We start from the raw sequence: 20,049 nt of genomic DNA, 5'->3' as shown, positions 1-20,049 counted from the left end.
TCACTTGTTTGTTTCCATGGTTCTGCCTCCACGTGCGAAAATATGGAGTATACTGGCACTGAGAAAGGCTTCATTGGCAACAGCTCTTCCTTCAAAGAAAGATTCCTTCTCTGCCAGAAGGGTTGAGACCTTACCCTCAGACCTTCCCACCGCGAAATTGGCACACCTGAAGGCGTTCTGCCCACCTTCACACGTGTGGACATAAAAAAAACAAACAAAACATAAAAAACAGAAAGCACGCGAACAAACGCAGTGTTGTATCGAGCTTCAAAACTCGAACCCAAGACAGTTCAGTTCCGTCCAGCGACCTGGAAGCTAGACTGTGAACTAAACGATGTTTATGTGCGTTTTAGGAAGGTCAAAGCTTCGTTTCACATAGTTATGCTTGCTGACATTTTTAAGGATTGGAGGGAGGGAGTAGTTTTAGGGATGTAAATAACAGTTTTGCGACATCCATTCAATTGCTTAGCGATTCAAGTTCAGATGACTGGTGTCAGGTGGAGTAGATAATCTCACCTACCCGTGCTGTAAGGCGACCCTTCACAGCTTTTCAATCTGCGTACAGGCATCTCAAAATAGAGGGGTCCCCAGACTCGCATTAGGTTCTCGGGTGGCTTGCAATCAGCCATCCATCTTGCATTTTTGTGTGGGAACATCGCATTGATTCCCCACCTCCACCACCACCCCTCCCTCAACCATCTATTTCAAGAACACGCGCAAAGATCTTACCCCACCCCGACCCACCTTCCATTTTTCTTCTTTCTTGAACAAGAATAAGTTACAGACTTTGTCTACAGTTGGTACCAGTGACAAGTCTTGGGTGTCACTGCACTACCACCATGCAGTCTCGTAAACAGGACGTACGACCTCTTCAAAGCTCGTAAAGACTTCATGACGATGCCTCTCCAAGTGACAAATACTGCGAGTGTTCGGAAGCACGAGGGACCCGGGTGTGAGTGAGAGAGACCTGATATCTCCACCCGACCACCTCCTGCCCTCTCTGTCTCACTCTTTTTGCGATGCTCCCTGAAGGTGGGTCTCGGGATCACCGGAGTGAAGACAGGAATGTAACACATGAAATGGGTTGAGCATCACACCGCCCTCGCTCACACACGGAGGGTCTCACGTGGCATGAAGTTTTAGTTCAGTATTTTTCCAGAGCGATTAGCAGGACCCTTAGGGGCTGTCACTGTAGCTGACTCAATGTAACAAGTGGAAAGAATTAAGGTCTAACCATAACCGGATCAAATGTGAATGGAAGCTTGACCACGTTTGTCGAAGTATTTACATGACGGTTGTATAAAAGCTTTCAAAATCTAAGTCGAACTTTGACCCTGTTAGTCTGTTTCTCCTGATATCAACTCTCTCATGGCCGTTAGTCTTCTCTGGCTTCCATCACAGTTTCTTCAGTTTCACAAGTCGTCCTTACGATAAAACTTTCCATCAGTGCCAAGCAGTCACGTGCTTCAACATTTGACTGCAATTTCTGCTTTGTGATCGTGTGGACATTCTCCTGACGATCTCTGATTCTGTGTTCTGCTCTAGGCACATGACCTTCTGAACTGTAGCTCATCGACACCTTCTTTGTCTATGAATGTCATCCGGCAGAAGAACGACCTGGGGTTCCCATTAACTTCACAGAGAAATCCACAGAAATGTTGTTTGTGTTGTGTTTTTGTGTTTGTGGTGCGCCGGGAGCCTGTCTTTGGCCGAGACACCGAGCTATAAACGCCTACATCATTGAATACAACCGAGAACATACACTTCTCGGACATGGTTTGTGTGCTGGGTTTTCTGTCTTGTTTATGTCTTTTGATATGTCCTCCGTTTGTTTGCTCACATATATTAGTCTGTGTCCGTATCTGTTGTGTGCATTTTTTGTCTTACTTTGTGTATTAGTCTTTATTGTGAAGCATTGAAACTTCTGCTTAATAGGGAAATCTGTTATATTAATTTCACTTTATTATACACAATATAAGATTCCCTTTTTACATGTTTACACATCTTTATTATAAGAACTTCATCTCAAACCGAAATTTAAGTTCTGTACAGATGCTTGAATATGTCGTCAGCTTTCAGCTGCTGTATATAGTTTCATGCTCAATTTCTGTTTGACAACAATCTAAAAGATTTGAACGTCACAGGCAGACGACAACATAGCCCGCTGGGAAGGAAGGTTCAACTGACCGACAGAATAAACAAAATTCCCTCTGGACGTCATGAAGAACAAAACATTGTCCGAAGTGAGGACCATTAGCAGAAACTGTCACCTGCCCCGAACCGGTCGTAGGTCTGAACTCCCTTTTTGAACAGGGGTCCAAGGAGTTTTCCGGTGGCCAATATTTGAAGGCGTCTTCAATGGGTAAACATTATCTCCCACGGGCATCGCGCCATCAGAGGTAGAATGCGACTCCCGCAGCCCCCGCCGTGCAAGATGACTCCATTTTCTCTTCACTGGTGACTGGCGTCAGCGCGGCCCCCCCACACACAAAGGCTGGGGAGGAAACCCTCCTTGGTGCTGATGGCCTGTCAGAGGGACTGGAGGCATCGCTCCGAGTCCCTGAATAAAGAGGCGGGTCTTGTATCAAAACACCGAGTAAGACTTCCCAGCAGGGGTGCGTGGCTCCCGCTGGCCTTACTTTGTTCCCATGAGACACCCAGCTGCTCGGATATAAGTCAATATTTGTATTCCGAATACAAAAAACTATTTTAAAAAACTACCTTCCTTCCAACACATGAACGATCGCCAAGAAGTCTGCGGGGAAAATTTTGTGAAAGTGAGCGAGATGAAGAGTAAATGTGTTTGACAACTTTTGTACAAAGCAGATTAACCTTAGGTACAAAGCGATGGCATTCAGTTCTGACAACTGTGTAAGGAGACGAGCCAAATAATAATAATAATAAAAATAAAAATCCTTGGGTCTTGCTGCGAGGCGCTTAACCCTGGAGGAGGCTCGCCGAGGTGTTAGATGTTCCCGCTCTTCAGTTGCCTTCAGGAAGGGGGAGAAATCGGAGCGGGAGGTGTAACAGGAGGAGTTAAGCTTCAGCCAATGATAGAGGTAGGGGGGAGAACAGAAGGTGGGTGAGGAACACCATCAGACGATTCCACGCGATTACAGATGCTTTACAATGGGGTGGCTTGTACATTCCAAGCACGAGGTTCTCTCCTTGTCATTGTCCTTACTCGTTGTCAAAGACGCGTATACACGCGCCTGAACACACTAATGTATGCAAACACATATTTATTAGATGGGCGAGTAAAGGTCGCAGGCAAAGACCGTTTGATTAACACGTAAATCAACTGTTCAACGCTCACCCGTTATTCGGACAGCAGTTACCCGTATGTCTCATTGACACTCACGGGTGGCGCCACGTCATCATTGATTAAGACACTCGTCGCCTACTCTTGTGCTGGCTTTTTTTTCTAGTTCTTTTATACATCTATCTAATTCAAATTGATGAAATGTTTGGAACAACGTACACTTCATTAGACTTAAATTAAATCGAGGCTTTGTTGCTTGCGAATGATGCGAGTGCAACGGTATGCACTGGGAATGTTGTAGAAGAATTATTTTTGTTGGGATCCTAATTCGTTCGCGCATGTCTTGTGACTTTTGTCATGAGTATTCACAGCTCAAAAACAAGACAGCAGTGTGGGAGTTCTTCTCCAAACTCATCTTCAGCCAAACTACAGAATCCTCCTTTTCGTCGTCTTCATTTACCTGCCAACCCCACTTCTCCATCCTCTCCATTATCCGCTACAAACAGAACCAGCTGGGATAGATAGAAATCCTTAGTAAAGTGGTAAGTTCACTTTGAATGAACACAACCTTTTTCACCGCTTAGAACAAGGAGGAGAAGAAAAGAAAAAAAAAAAGAAGGAAACGTTGCTTTGTGCGTTCTAGGGAAACCGTGGAGGAGAACGGGTGGAGGGAAGACTTGAGTCCTAACGACAAGAAAACAATTTTCAAAGGCACCAGAGTAATTTCTCAAGGACTCATCTGTTGCTCGGCTCCATTCAATTCCCGGTTCCAATTTTCTCTCGCCGGCTGTGGCCTTGAAGATAGAATCTTAAGCTGCGAGCAGGCGGTGTGCTTCTTCCTCTCGACTGAAATCACATCCGTGACCACAGACTTTAATGGAAGCAATCACTGAGCGTCTGTGAGTCACATGCACAAAACAGTGCGAGTAAAGTTGTGAGTCAGATCGCCATAGAAACCCGATCAGGAGTTCCTCTAGAGCATGTAACACGGACGCCATGGCATGACGCACGAGAAGAAGCCGGCAATCCATCACGAACAAACAAATGAACGAACAACGATCCAAGCCAATGAACTAAACAAAATTAGCACTGAAAGTACTATTTATCTATTTATTTATGTAGTTTGCTTTGTTTACTAATGCTACAAGTCCTATTTACTTGAACAAATTTTGTTCGAAAAGTTGGACTATCACTATTGCCATGAAGTGTTCTAGCTTCTGGTTCTGCATCCCCACATTAAGAAAACACATTTTTTTTAAAAACTTTGTTAGTCTTGGAATTAATCCAGTGCAAGTGACTGTAAAATCCATTATAACTTTGAAGCAAAAAGGTTTAAAAAAATGGCAGCATTAATGGTAGTCCCTCGGTGGCACCGACTAGCAGCAACTCTATGGTAGTTTACTTACACCCACCTACAGGTCACAGTCTGGCTCCCTGAAGTATGTGATTATGTATCTTTTCAATCAGACAAGTATTAGACGAGGGCCAAGCGGGTGTTTCTTGAACAAGCAACGACTAGCTGGAGTAGCTTGGGTGGTCTGCCTTCCTTATGTTTTTCACAGATGCGGTATTTTTATGATGTGGTTGACATTCTTTTTGCAGGCCCTCGTGAAGACGGGCGAAATGCGAGCGCGGACGAGTGTGGAACACTAGCGGAAGTTTAATGTCTTTCGCAGTGAACGACACGGGGAACAATGAAAGAGAGACTGACGAAGAAGGGCCTCATCTTCATCCCGGTCTTATTCTAAAATCCCGTTAACAACGTGGAGGATCACGTGACAAGCCCAGTCTGTTGTCAATGAAATGGTCACAAAATGTGTTTAGGATGTCGGCTGGTGGGTGGGCTCGGTTTGTTAAAACGACGGATTCTACTTGAAAGATGATAAAATGGGAAATTACAGTATGGCATTAAATAAGATATTGTAGTATAGCAAAGAGTTATGTTTTATGGAGTTTGAGGTTTATTTTATGGTGTCGTTGCTATGATATACTAGCATACATATTGTACTTTAGGTAAGGGGATATAATTAAAAATATTAATGACAAGTACCGAAACAAACAGACAACATTACAGGAGCAAACTGGCCTGGTCAAAAACTGTTCAGAAATAATAGTTATTTTCACTTTCATTGTGGATGGTACGCGGGGGGTTACAGCCATGGATTGAAAGGATTCGCCGAATCTTCTATTTCTGGATGTAGGACTGGGTGAATTTGTAGGACTTCCTGAATTTGCTGCTGTGAAGATATTTCCGAGGTTTCCGAACATAAAGCGCCTTCCAAATACAGAAATAACTATCTTCCGTGTGTGTGCAAGCACGTCCATGTAAAACTATGTATGCTTTCTTGTTCTCATCCCCTCCTCCCATATCCCTCTCCTCCGATGTTAGCACCTGTGACTGTCCTGATCTTGTGCCGCACCTCCAGCAGGAAACACTCGCACGACCCACACGACAAGTAGTCATCGTCGTCGACGAGAGCAACAGAACGCAAGCCCGTGTCTCCCCGGCCGACATCGCCTGAGGCGTGACACAAGGAGACTTTATGTGCCTCATGAATATTAACGAGAGAGACGAGAGCTAAGGGGTTTTCGAATAATTAAAAAAAAAAAAAAAAAAGGAGCCAAGCGAAGACAGGTTAAGTACGGGGCTGCAAGTAGCCCCTGCTCCCTGGTGATTTACGCGATTAATTACAAGCTCCAGTTGACCTCGCCTTCAGCAAGGGACGCGATTCCATTTTGGTGACGAGTGTTCACTCACAGCTTCTTGTCCACACAAAAAACTTGCTTTCCTGCCTTCCGTAAGCTCGTGTTATGAAAGACAAACAAACATACCTTACAGAAAAGTTTGTCCGTTGCATACTGACGAGCATCCTCAACCCAAGCACACACCGACTGACGCGACTAATCTTTCTGAAAATATCTTTCCAAAATGAAATCTCGGGGAATGTTTCAGGAAGAATTTAAAAGTGAAAGTAGTTGAAGACGCTGTTTCTTTCAGTCATGCATTGTATACCTGTAAATCTATGTGTACGTGATAATTATTTAGTTGTAAACCTGCAGCCACAAACGAACTCTTTATCCACTTTACATGAATTTACAGCCATGCACCAAGTCTTCAAGTCACTGGCTGAGGACACGCAACCCAGAAACAGAAATGCGCCTTGACATTGCAAGGACAACGATTTATGGGAGGGTCTGCAGATTAATATCTGAAGAAAAAAGAAAGAAAGGGAGAGGAAGAAAAAAAAAAGAGGAATCGTGGACAATAAATCTGCAGAGAAACGTGCTCGCAGCAACGGAGGCGAACAAGAAACAGAAGAGGGAGGAGCAGGGTTGGGGGGGGGGGGGCCGGACTGCGGCGATCTATCGTGCCGACAAGCCGACCATCAATTACAGAAGTCTTCTTTGAAACTCGCCTGTCCTTGAGCCACGTGCAACTGTTCCGCTTTGTGTGATGAAGCACGATCGGGGGGTCAGGTGGACACACGGGTTACCTGTTAGCACGGCCACTCCCAGCATGCCTGGCGCTGGGGGCGTGTCCTTGACCTCAGGGACCTTGTGCAACGGTCATTCAACTTTGCAGGTTGTTTAGCAAAAGAAAATGGCACCAGATGCATTGCTGTCAAGAGACAGAGATTTTTCAAACAATCAGAAACTTCTGTCTGGAGCAAGAGAATTTTTTTAATCAAATGAAGAAACAGTAGACAGGTCCAGAGATCGAATTTTTATTTAAATTAACCTCGACTCTGGGTCTTTTGCTTCAAACTGTAAGGCATACTGATCCTTTCTTGAGTTTTAAAAAGAGTGGGGATTACAAGAAAACTCTTATTCCTTCATCAGCCCCTTTCATCACAACTGTCTGCAGCAAAGGAAGATGGTAAATGCAATTGTTTCGAAACCCGCCTGCCTTCCGGTAGTTCTGATGGAAAAATCAGCAAGTGGTGGAGCGAAAACCATGCGAATCACAAACACAGGCTGCACACACTTTGTGTTTGCACTTAGTCGAACCATGAACCACGAACCACCCTCTCCTTGGCACGACCGTAGTTAACTCCTTTTCCTCTAAGCCACTAGCTGAAATACGTGGAGAGAATTGTTGGCGGGTGCGGACCGATCTCACCTAGAGAATATAGGTGAGGCGAAAGAACATGAAAAGAAAAATAAGAGGAATGAGAGAGAGAAAGGAAGATGTTAATACAAAATATCATAAGCTTGATACACTATCAAATGACAATTGACTTCCAACCACACCCGGTAAAACCTCTTTCATTCTCTCTTTCTATCCGTATGTGTGTGAGAGAGGTTCTACTTGGGTGGGTTTGGAAATTAATTGTCAATTGATAGTCTATCATGTTTATGACACAGAGAGAGAAAGATGAAAAGAAGGGCGGTAATCATATCCTGATTTGACCTATGACCATCGGCAGCAAGCTCACAAGGAATGGACATTCACCAAACGCCCATTGCCAAAGGTTGTAATGGGTTCTGAGGTGTATGACATGTTCGTGGAGAGACTGTTTTCTTCACGGCCAATGTTTACTTTCCTTCCACCCTGCCTCACATCGCCTCTTGCTCTCTGAAGGCCTTGAGAACTCGCGATCTTTACGATGTGAAGGGGACTGCCTGATCCCCCGACTTTATTGCCTCCTCTAGCTGATCCTCCTACAGAGTCGCGCGCGTTTAACACGAGTTGTCGAGTCCTGGAGTTGTTGTAGTGGTAGAAACTGAACAGAACAGTTCACACTACACACAGACTGCATTCTCTCTCCTCTTACCCTCCTCTTTCTCCCTCCCTCTCTCCCTAATTGCACTCTCACTCCCCATCAACAAAGTGGAAAACCAACATTAACAACAACAACAACAACAACAACAACAACAACAACAACAACAAAGAAGTCGGCGAAGGCTTCAGCTACTTACAGCCTCTCAAGTTTGTCCATCTTTGCGAAGAGCATATCTGGGATGGAGGTCAATTCATTTCTGTCCACACGTCTGCAACACAAGAAAAGAACCGCTAAACACATATGGAAAATCTGAAACCTGTGAACCACTAAGGCTAAATCAAAAACTTTTTTTCTGATAAAACTGAATCACAGACCCCGGTACCCACAAACTTGACTTTTCCTGGAAACTTGCAGGTAATTTTGAACATAAATTGCACAAACTAAACCTCACATCTCATCGGTTCATGAGTGAACCCTAAAACTTGGCATTAGCATTTCTAGAGCAAAAACAAAAACAAAAACAAAAACAAAAAAAAACAAAAAAACAAAAAAAACAGAACAGAACAAAACAAAAAAATTAAATAAAATAAAAAACAAAACAAAAACAAAAAACCAACAACAAAAAACCAACAAAAAACCGAAAACTCGTCGCCACCATTCTTGCAGGAGATAAAAATGTTCACTTCGCCATTAACAATTCAGTGCACAAACTAAAACCTAAACTTCAGCCATTAACGCCCACGGACGTATTGAAAGTGTTGCTAAAAATAGCCCTCCAGGTGTTAAGTGCATTATCCTCGTTGTAATGTAATGAGAGCGGCTTCCTTCTTTTATTCGTCTCCAGTAATTGACAGCTTTCAAGGTGCGATAGGATTTCGCCTGCCGCGTCTTTCGACTCGACCTACACCCGTGAAAGCTCCACTTTTTTCTCTTTCCCCCCCAAGTCAACCCCACGTGTACTCCAATCTGATTGTTGCTTGTCAGACATGCATGCGCGTGTGTTTATTTATGTAGGTGAGATGCAGGTAGGCGCGGTCGGAGGTCACGAACTGAGCAGATGGAGCTGGTGAGAAAGATGTCGGTGCTGTTTAACAATAGACTGGATGGATTCGGGAGGTTTCGTCCTCCACACCGGCACAAATGATCAGAAGAGAATGTTTGGCATTTTGAGGGTGGAAAAAAAAAAAGACTCTGGATTAAATGTCTATTACACATGCCGATACTTAATTCATCTCAGCTACACATTCCATCCACCCCACGGTGCTGGTCGCAGAGTATGTACCGACCCGCTAAGAAGAAAGAGCATCAGAGACTTTGACGAGATTTTAACCCTCGTGGCTACTGTGACAGTTGTTGGTATACAGGATAAACAAAAGCGGTGATAACACACAGCCTTGGAGTAAGCCGGTGCACGTTGTGATGGAGTCAGAAATAGTGTCATTCGTGGTATGCCATTCAATCCCACTTGTATGCTATCGCCACTATTTTGCAAGTGCAGCAACAACAGCTCATCATCAGTTTTGCTATCGTCTCCAGAATAACTTTCCTCACTTATTTCTAACATTAATTGTTTAAATTAAGGAAGCAGCAAAATATTAAAACATATTTGTTTCCTTATCTGGAGTTCACATATTATCTGTCAAATACAAAAGACCTATTAAAAACACACACTCGCCATTTTTCGACCAATGGACAGTTTTGTTGAGTGTCTCGGTCAACAAAGCGACTGTTAATGAGATCAGCGTCTCCAACTCCCCGGTGACAAAGTGTGACAGCGACTACACCCGGGGAGACAGTCGGCATGCCGAGCTACAGACTGCCGACGTTGTGTCTGAGAGGTCTGCACTCAGCTTCTTGAACTGCACCCGACAAGCACCCGCGTTCTCCAGGAACAGGTTCAAAGAAGTGCAATAAATTAGTCGAATTCCGTGACAAAGTGCTTGAGTCTTGTCCTGCAGACGGGTGTTCGTTCCTGTGGCCTGTGAACAGTCATCTGCAATGCACGTCCCCCCCCCCCTACTGCCGCGCAGCGACCTCCAGCGGATCTCTAAGGGGGGTGGCGAGTAAAAGATCGTTATTTTGGAGTTACACGGCTAGCTTGAGTGCAGCTGTTAAGTATTTGTCTGGAGTGTCTGTAGATAGACCAGACCAAGTATACCGCGATTAGTACGAAGGCTTAGGTTAGTCTCCTCAGCGCCGAGGGTGATAAGCAGCCGACAGGTAGAAGGAAAAATGCAGACAACGGAGAAACAGTCAGGTAAATGATCAGAACAGAGATATTTTTTTCTCCCTGGGATATTTTGTGATACCGAAAGTGTGTGTAGGATTGTTTTTATTTTTTATTGACTCTCCAGACAAGAACATGACAATGCTCCGTCTTCACCCTTAAAAGAAAGGAGTAGATGTAGATTCATTTTTTTACAATAGAAACTGAGTGAAGATTCATGTTACCGTGGCTTTAAAATAAAATTCAAGAGTAACGGTGCCTATACGAACCAATGCTATCCCAAAGCTACGTCAATATTACGTCAACGTTACGTCAATATTACGTCAACGTTATGCCGGGGGTACGCCAAGTTACAGGTCCAACGATATCACGTGAACCACACAGTACTATCTTGATATCGTCTTCCTTCTCGGGAGTGGGAGGGGTTTGGGGGCAAATCAGGGTAAAGAAGAAACGGAAAGGACGCACGCGGGCCGGAGAATTCCGAACGTGTGGATTGGCTACAATCTGTTGACGTTCCACACGAGCTCGCTGACGTTTTAGCGGTGTTATTGTTGACGCTGCAGTGCGTGTCACGGCCGCTGGCACCTGGCGCCTGATGTTGACGCATCATAGTCTCCGCTGCTCCAACAGCTGTTGAGGCGATGCCAGACCTTCTGATGAACACGATTAAAAAAAAGAAAAACTCGACGGGGCCAAACGCTTCTTTCCGAGGACGAGCTCGAGGCACTTCGCTCAGTCGAAGAGGCAACAACTAAAATTTTTAAATCTTTAAAATTTCAGTGAGATTAAAATATTTCAGCGTTTGAAGTCATTTGAAAATTTTTATAAAGCATTTTCTGTTCAGTTCCTTGAAAGCAGTCGGTAGGGATTTTTTTTTTGTGTGTGTTCTTGTCGCTTTGTGGGGTACATTCAAGAAAGGTGTGAGAGAAAACGGAGGGAACCGGGTAGAAACAAATCGTGTCCGTGTCTTAAACCTCAGAACGCTAAAGCCAACTCAAATTATACTTATTTATCTAAACAGGATAAATCCCCAATTATACTCATTTCGTTCTTTCCTAAGGGAAACATCAGTCCCAGAATTCCTCAGCAAAAAGAAAAACTTGGGATCCCCTCTCCACTAACCCCAGGTCCACGTGTACCCTGACAACCATGACACTTCTCATGTATTCAGCAGATGGAGTCAAGGTCCAACTAACAGATGGTCCTCGTGATTTCTTCAATACAATCAATCTGCGAACTTTCCGCAATGGTGGGTGGGCAGGGGTAGGTATATGCTGAGTTTCTTAAACATTTGGAAGCTGACATCAAGGGAACTCCAGCTCAGGTGATGGTTCGTACTAGCTGAACAATTAACGGAATGTTAAATATTTTTTTTAAGACTAAAAATCGGTATAGTAGAGCGGACTTCTTTGTGTTAACAGTCCACCTCGAGCAGAATCTGTAGCAACATCCTCTTGTCCTATATTAATTAACCCTAGGGGCCAAGCACCTACTTACGAGACTCCGTCAGCGAGGGGAAGCATGCATTGGCCCCAGCAAACACCGTGGAGGATTTTCGAGGCAGAATGCCACCTTTTAGCCTTCCTCGTAGTCAGGATACCAGCAGACGCCTGAAACTTCTTTTACCCATCCCCCATTTTTTTTTCCACCCCCGTGGTTGGGTACCTCATCCCAAGTCCTCCCCACCATCCCCCAGTTGTCAGGCTCTAACCTCTGCCAGTCGCTTGCTTCACGGAGTGTCGAGTGGTGCGTTCTGTTTTGTTTTGGATCTTTGCGCGTGCTCCACAGGAGACAGGTCTCGGCAGTTATGTTTGTGTGTGAGTGTGATTCGTTCTGTGCACATGCGCATCCCTGGCATGCCGGGACGCCAGACCGAGTGACTCCGCCAGTCCCGGGTGTCGGTGGCTGTGGATGCGTGACGAGTGCATCGTGCACATCGCGCGGCGGTGAACGGGTACTCGCAACACCGAGTACTCATAGACAGGAGTGCAGGCCCACCCCTGAAACTCCGCCGACGGACTCTTCAATCATTCGGGTGGAGGCACCCTTTATGAAACAACAAAACTGCAGTATGAAGATCCGTCTGCTCTTTGTCCCCTCCACTATTCCGCATTTTCTGATAACAAACAATAATTAATATGATTCTGCGAACATGCAGACTTTTTCTCTGCTCAAGGGCGATGACTAAACTCCCTAACCCCACCCCTAGATATCAATGAAGGCAAAAAAGAATCCATCCCCTTGTTAACAATAATTTTAAAAAAATCCTCTTACGTGCAGAGATAAAGCTCTGTGGTTTAAACTGCTGAACAAACACACCAACCGCCCAGACGCATATAAAGTAGGGAGACGTGCATTCAACAGGAGAGGGTAGGGAGGTAGTGGGAGGAGAGACTGGCAAAAGGAAGGAGAAAGATACCTGGGGGTTGGGGGTAGGCATGAGAGGTCCACCAGAAGATGGATGCTTCTAACCTGGAGGAGCTCCTCGATTTCTGACCTCTGCCTCTTATCCCCACATGCGTACACCCCAACCCTCCCGAACCGGAGGTATGCTCCCGCACCGACTCCTGGGTTAGCCCTCGGCAAACATATCGGACAAATAGAAGGGGGGTCGGAGATCAAGCCCTGAACCGCGCAGGTCTATGGCGGAACAAAAGTTTCCAACCGATAAGATTACAGGATCCGCATGGGCGCAGATCGAGGCACAGCATGAATGTCTTTGAAAAACTGTTGTCTGGCTGGTCTTGTGCTCGACTGGTGATTAATGGATGGGTCTGCTGATTGATTGACCGTTTAAGGTCTGAGAAGATCTGAGATTGAATACTAACGGTCTGTGAAAAAATTCTTCCACCTTCGTCCATTGGTTGTCCATTGTGCGATGCTGAAGATCGATGGTTAGAAATTTGGGGAAAGTGCGACGTGGCAAATGCTAGCTTTCTGTTATTTCTGGGTTTTTTTATTATTTTTTTTAGTCAAACATATTCAAATTTATTGTCAAGTTTCCTGTGGAGGTGAGAGGGAAAGTGTGTGTGTGTGTGAACACAGCAGTGGCAGAAGAGATGTTGTGCATTCATCTGCCACAACACTGCGCTACTGAAGTGCAGTCTGCTAAGCACACGACACCTTCACTGGTGAAACAAGGCCCCCCTACAGCAAACTGTAACAACCACCCTACTGGTTGCCTGGATACAACGACATCTTCTCCCGACCAGGAGGGAGCAGCAGGAGAGGGGAAAGAGAAAGGGGGGCTCGTCTATCAGCAACGAACAGTCTGTTAGCAATTTATCTCTTCAGTTTTAACAGGAGATACTTCTTCAAAGACGCTAATCTGGATTGCTCCATTCACAGAAACGTACATCAACGGCAGTGGGGCTGCGGGGTGACAGCACCCGTGGTTTGTGTGGGGCCACAATGTTTCTGGTGTTTATGGAGAGGTCTGTAGAGGTCTGTAGAGGTCTGTAGAGGTCTGTAAAGGTCTGTAGAAGTCTGTAGAGGTCTGTAGAGGTCCTCAGATTAGCCGGGTGGCGGGGTTCAAAGCTTCCTTCCGCACTAACAGTGTGGTGTGAATGGGAGAAAGGTTAATCTGGTGGTTTTCTCATACACCTGCACTTTTCTGACTGAATAATGTTTCTCTGGTCATTTATCTGGACTGCTATTCATTGCCATGGATCTGAATGCAGACCATGCTCATCTCAAACCAAACCAGTCACCGTTAATTTTCAACAGGTTAGCTGTGGTGGATATAATATGCAAATGGTGGAAACATTACCTTATGATTATTCTCCGAATTTAACAGCAATCTAAGGAAACTGGCGAGCATTTTAATTTCCATATTAATGGTCATAAAAGATAGGAGAGTGGGGGTAAGAATATTTTCTAAACGATACGTGCAGATAAGAAACAATGATATGAAGACACCATACTCACATCCGAACCAACTCAGTAAGATCATCGAAGGCGCCTTTCTCAATCGTGTGGATCTGATTGTGCTGAAGATGCCTGCAACAAACATGTAAACAATCTTACCACGTGACTTCATTGACATAAAACACAGAGACACAGAGCACAGGCGGTTCACTTTGGGAAGAGAACAATCTGGCAAAAAAATAATAAATAAAAAAAAATACCACCATGTCACGATACAACTGTAAACAAGAACATTATACAGTAATACTTAAAACAACAACGACGACCAACGAGAGGAACCGAAAGCTTTTGAAAATGTTGATTTTTCATTCAATTTAAAAACCATTTAGACAGAATAGTAAAGACGGTTAAGAACGTTATTTGCGCTTACTCTGGGTTACCCACAACATCACTTCATTTCTTGTCGATGTGGATTTGAATTAGCAGGGTCTTGCTAATAAGTTTTGATAATGTGGAGAAGTTGGGGAAGGTTTATATATATTTTTTTTAAATCCGACGTGGCTTGTAAATTTTTAGAAGTTCCGTGCCTGTGAACATTCCTTTTAGAGTCTAAAGACTTTTTTTTAATTTAACGAATTATTATTACAATAATAAGCACGGTAACCTGGATGCTCTCCACCAGCACCCTTGGAAATCAATTTTCTAGACTTCCCTTAATTTAAAGTGCACTTAGTGACGCTTATTAATTTTGTTTTTCAAATCCTGGTCGGTAGGTGTTCGGTTGTTTTAAAGGCAACAGGTCGGCCCTGTGTTCGCACATCCCAACGCAAAGCCTTGCAAGCACCCAGCAGACTCCCCCAGCACTCCCTCCCTGGCTTCAGGGGGTCTGTTGCAGCGCCAAGCATCTCAATCACAGACGCAATAAGCGTGCATGGTGGGACAGCTTGATCACAATGAACCACCTGCCTGGCTACAGCCATCAAAAAAGCATCGGTCGTCCTTATTAACCAACCGTAATATAAACGAAGCACGGCCTGATGAAGATTAAAAGCTGTTGGTAGCTGGACGGCGGAGAGAAGAGGGTAGAGTGTGGAGACATAAAGAGCGATGATGCACAGGAAGTGTACAAAAGTAACACGCGCACGCTTGAAATAATTACCGCTCCCTGCGGAAGTTGCGCTGTAAATGTTGCTACGCGCATGCGCTGATGCCTACGATGAACGTCACCCACGTTGGACGTAAATGTTTCTTCGTCCTCCGTTTTACGGCGCCACGGAACGAGCGCCTCTGTTTCGAGTGTCCTGCGCACCTCGGTCGCGCCGCGGAAACCGGAAGTGCGCCGAAAAACGATACATGGCGGGACTAGTGTCTTGCTGTCGAGATTTTTCTCTCCAACACCGTTTCTGCTTTAACGACATCGTAAAGGCAAGAAGAAGAAAAAAAAAAAAAAAAGCGCAACACAGCTTTCCATGTGAGACTGAGATGCTGCGGCTGTTGCAGTTTCTAAACAGCTGCGCGAGCTAATTCCTCCTAACATGACAACAATCAGGAAATGAGTAAATAAATAATTATTATCCTAATATCTCTGTCACGTGACTGTTGTTTTATTGTCTAATATCTGTGTCACGTGACTGTGCGGGGTTTGACTTCGTTGCACCGCTCGATCCTATCCCGCCATTTCTCTTCATTTCTGTTTTTCAGCTGTGAGTTATACTCGTCTTACACTTGTCGGGGCTCTGCGGTCTCGTGTCAGAAAAAGGCGAGAAAAGACATAAAGCATCGCACACTATGACAGTGTCCGTTAGTCACACTGCCACCTTTAAGCGAAGAACTGTCATACACCTGGGGATACTGCAAGATGAAGGTTTTCTTCTCTCTGCAGGTGGATGAGTTATACCTGAGTCTCTCTTAATCTCTCAAATATTTCTCCTTTCTTTTCTCAACAGTGATGATATCTTTGACCACTTCCGGTCATAGCTGACCTCTGGTTCATCACAGCGTCCCTGACATGTTCTTTTCCAGTTTTCATCACATAGAATTTCAAGAAGAAACAGGAACTGCTCACTAATCGTGGGGAAAAACCTGTATTACTTACAATGTGTGCAGACTGGTGAAACCTTGAAAATCACTTCTTTTGATGACTGTTAAATTATTCCCCTGCAGGTCTCTGAAACAAAGCAAATTCGATGGCGGTAATTATTTAAGTCAAGAAACTACAAGACATTAAAGAAAAACCTGAAAGATGCAGACAAAAGCATCATATTCCTGCCTATACTGCTTTACAACATGCACAGAAAACAGTCCGCTACTTTTAAAATAATAAATAAACAAGGAAGTGATCAAGAAAAATTCAGAGGTTCGGACAAAAAAACAACAAAGCAAAAACAAATACAAAAAACAACAACAGATAACTCAATTAAATTGCAATTAGCCAATGAGGGATTGCGACTCCACAAAGTCCGCTGAAGGGAATCGAACCGCCGTCGTTTCGTACATACAGTCTGTCTGACGGATGTTCTTCCACTGCGCCTGACAAAGATACCCGAACAAAGATTTTCACAACAACGACTCTGGTGAAGAGGTACCATCCTAAACGATCTTGTAAAACATTCAACAGATTGATTCTCGTCAGCCACAAAAGTTTGGAGCAAAAGTTAAAAACAAAATGGGGAAACATTTTTTTGATGTTAACCGAAATTGAATTTTTTTGGCCCCATAAATGGTAAAACTTCCACAGATACACAGTGTTATAGTTTATGTATTAGAAGAGTCTCTTAACATATATATATATATAAACATTGTGTATAAAATATACAGTCCGAATAAGCCAAATGACTTTCTATAAATATTAGAACAAATTTGCAATGCGACGTTGATTTTTGTTGTCGGAAAGACACTTTCCAGAAACTAATTAAAGGAGTTCTGATTACTCTCTCAAACACAGTTGATTAACGATGGCTATTTCCCTTTCAAACTTCCGCTGAGTAATAGTTCAAGAAAGGCTGATAACCAAGCAACCAAAAGAAGCAGAACTAAAAGTGTTTAGACTTCAGAAGCAGCCATTTCGTCTAATCATCCGTAGTTTATTGAGCGCTCTAAAGTTTAAAAGCCTTTAAATAAAATTAACAAAGTTCAAGTCCACCTCCATTCGTCAGAAAGTTGTAGAAGTGTTAGAAGTAGAAGAAGAAATAGAAGTCGAAGTAGTCTTTAAAGAAGACAGGCGACGATGAGGATGAGGACTGGGTCATGCAGACCCCAGAAGATGTTATTTTTCAGTGCAGCTCGCCCTATGACCTGTCCTTGGCTCGCCTCTATCACGAGGGTAGGATTGCAAATGAAGTTAGAACTCGCGTGCAAAGGGTATGTGCGGCCTGTCACAGTAACTGCCACCCGCCTGCTGAGTGCTGGAGGTTCTGTTGGCAGACATACCCTAGACTGGCAATGTTCAGACCTCTACAACTTGCGGGTATGTTCATTGAGACAGCGAGAGTCGCACAATCATCACCTTACTTATTTAGTGACTGAGATAAAAACAATTCCAAAATATTCTTCTCTGTTTTTTTCTGTTTATAATAAAATGCTTGAGTAATGTCTAGCTCTGGCTTGCCTAGTCATTCATGCCTAACATTCAGTTGTTGTCAAATTATAAATTATAACAGCGATCTGTAACTGTTATCTAACACCTCTTCAACTCAACATGCTTAATTCCAGACTTTGTAACGACTAGGACGAAAATTCCGTTATGGTCAAATTATACATTATAACATCACTCTACAAATATAAATAAACACAATACAAATATACAATATTGCTCTATAAAAATTGTAATTATATTATGTTATATGTAAGCTGAATCATACAGAATAGAGAGACGTTTCCATGCACAACACACAACACTGGATTATTGATGAAAACATGTTATCAATTTAAACTCTTTCAGCCCAATTGAATTTGAATTTAAAACAGAGACTAAAGAGACATTGAGCTAATATAAGAAATAATATTGTTATGGTGTGGACCAAAGAGAAAAAGCTCCGCTTAACGAAGTACATATTTGCATTAAACAAATAAATATATCCGTGAATTAAAGAGACTAATATGATCTACAGGATATAACAAAAAATTATGACCTCAGTATAAACATTCAACAAAAACAAATTTTATTCCAGCATAAGAAAGAAAAATAGTAACAACAGTATAAACCTGCTTGTAAATAAATTAATAATTAAGGAAATGCATTCTGGGGAAAATGGAATAAAAGAGAAATAAACGGACAGAAATATACTCAGAGAGATTACAGGACCTACAGGACGACCTAGAAAATTATTTTACTATTAGAACTGATCTTGTCAAGGATGAGTTGTTAACAAGCTAGTAACGAAAGCAAATAACTGGCCAACACTTTGCCGACACCGCCACAGTCGTCTGGAAACTGGACCTTGACTCTACATTTGGATGTAAGTAGTCACAGAAGGCAAAGTGCCTGGGTAAGCAAGAGAGACATCAAGACAGAGACAGACACAGAACGAAAAAAAAAACCGAGAGAGTGGAATCTGGATGAAAAAACAAAAAGGAAGAAATAGGAGAGGTAGGAAAAAAAAAGAGGAAGTGGCGAGGAGGGGGAGATAACAAGACCAAGGCAAGGCACTTCAGTCCCCATAGCCCACGTCATCGCAGCCTCATGCCTTTGGCCGTCCTCTCCTCATTAAATTATGGCGATGATTAAGGAAAAGACGCAGGAAACGCAGGCGCACATCGGCACCAGCCTCCCAAACCTGGCCTCGCGCATCAAGGACAGATTAGGGAGCACTAATTGGATGTTGCTTCCGCTGAAGGGTAAGAAAAAAAAAAAAGGGGGGAGGGTTCATTACAGGTATTCGCCGGATGAGACGTGTGTCTGCAACGGGCCCCTGCAGGAGGTTGCACAATACGATGCTCTAGCCAGGAGAGAGAGAGAAGGGTTTCAATCCACGGGTGTGTAGCAGCCATGTCGGGTATCGTCTTGCCACCCGGGCCTCCCTTACTACTGAGATACAAAGGTAACGATGTACAATTCCTTTCTTACTTATGGATCCAAGCAGTTCCTCCCGTGAACATGTTCTGCTCGAGACCTTTCGAAACACTTATCGTCTCAGTCAGTCTTAAGTTCTCCGACCTAACCTCCCGCCCCCATCCCGCCACGGGAAAGAAAAAGGCAGAAACAAGAAAAGTGAAGATTATCCTGTCGTTTTGAGTAAACCCTCTTGCTCATTCTGCGCTCTTTCTGGGAGGTCTCTTTTTTTCTGCCCTGCATGCCAAACAACCAAAAATCCGTTATGTGTTGAAATTTTTACAACATGTGGGCCAGATGGAATGAAATATATTTTCTTTTGGACTCGAAAGCTCACTTACTCGTCCTTCTTCCTTTTTTTTTTTCCCCCCGATTCAAGTTCACTCGAGTTCGCTCGTGAGTCTAAACGTCAGTAAAACGTAATGGTTTCCGTGAATGTCACGTGGTGCTCTTCTTGACGTAAACAGCTCACGTGCACCAATCATATTCAATGTGGAGTGGTCCCCTGCTCCCAAACCGGAAAAAAGACCGGAAGTGTTAAAGATGAAAATAAAAGTTACGATGATAGAAGGGAAAGGGAAGGGAGGAGATAAATTCTTACTGCTACCGTCCTAGATGTTTTACCTACTCTGTCGAGCAAGCGATTGTAAAGACGGTTTTCTTTTCATTTCATCCGTTATATGATCATTGTATTATCACCTCTACCTGAGCAGAGAAACGATTTTTATTTTCGTAATGCCATTATCGTTTGATCATGGATGTGTATAGGTGGACTGCTGTCTGTCTGCCGAGACCAACGCTTAGCCTCTTGCGAAGTTCTCCGCTGTTAGTCTCGGCGAGCCTAAACAAAGAATGTGAATAAACCGGAAGCTTTGTCGTCTAAAGCCTCGTTTTAGCAGCTAACTGGAAAAAATCG

General features: G+C 43.8%; 1 protein-coding gene across 2 annotated transcripts in view; it reads right to left on the bottom strand.

The window, feature by feature from the left end:
• LOC112563597 (protein slit-like) overlaps positions 1 to 16,238 on the bottom strand; it is a 70,434-nt gene extending 54,196 nt beyond the window's left edge. For both annotated transcript variants that reach the window (XM_025237706.1, XM_025237707.1), the window contains exons 1-3: positions 16,179 to 16,238; positions 14,144 to 14,215; positions 8,183 to 8,254 (exon numbers count right to left, since the gene is read on the bottom strand). In XM_025237706.1, the coding sequence (XP_025093491.1) occupies positions 8,183 to 8,217 (35 nt within the window). In that variant the 5' untranslated portion in view covers positions 8,218 to 8,254; positions 14,144 to 14,215; positions 16,179 to 16,238. The remainder of the gene's footprint in view (positions 1 to 8,182; positions 8,255 to 14,143; positions 14,216 to 16,178) is intronic.
• Between the last annotated feature and the right edge of the window lie 3,811 nt (positions 16,239 to 20,049).

This window comes from Pomacea canaliculata, linkage group LG5, assembly GCF_003073045.1.
Source record: "Pomacea canaliculata isolate SZHN2017 linkage group LG5, ASM307304v1, whole genome shotgun sequence".
Taxonomy (NCBI): domain Eukaryota; kingdom Metazoa; phylum Mollusca; class Gastropoda; order Architaenioglossa; family Ampullariidae; genus Pomacea; species Pomacea canaliculata.
This window is presented reverse-complemented; position numbering and strand designations above follow the sequence as displayed.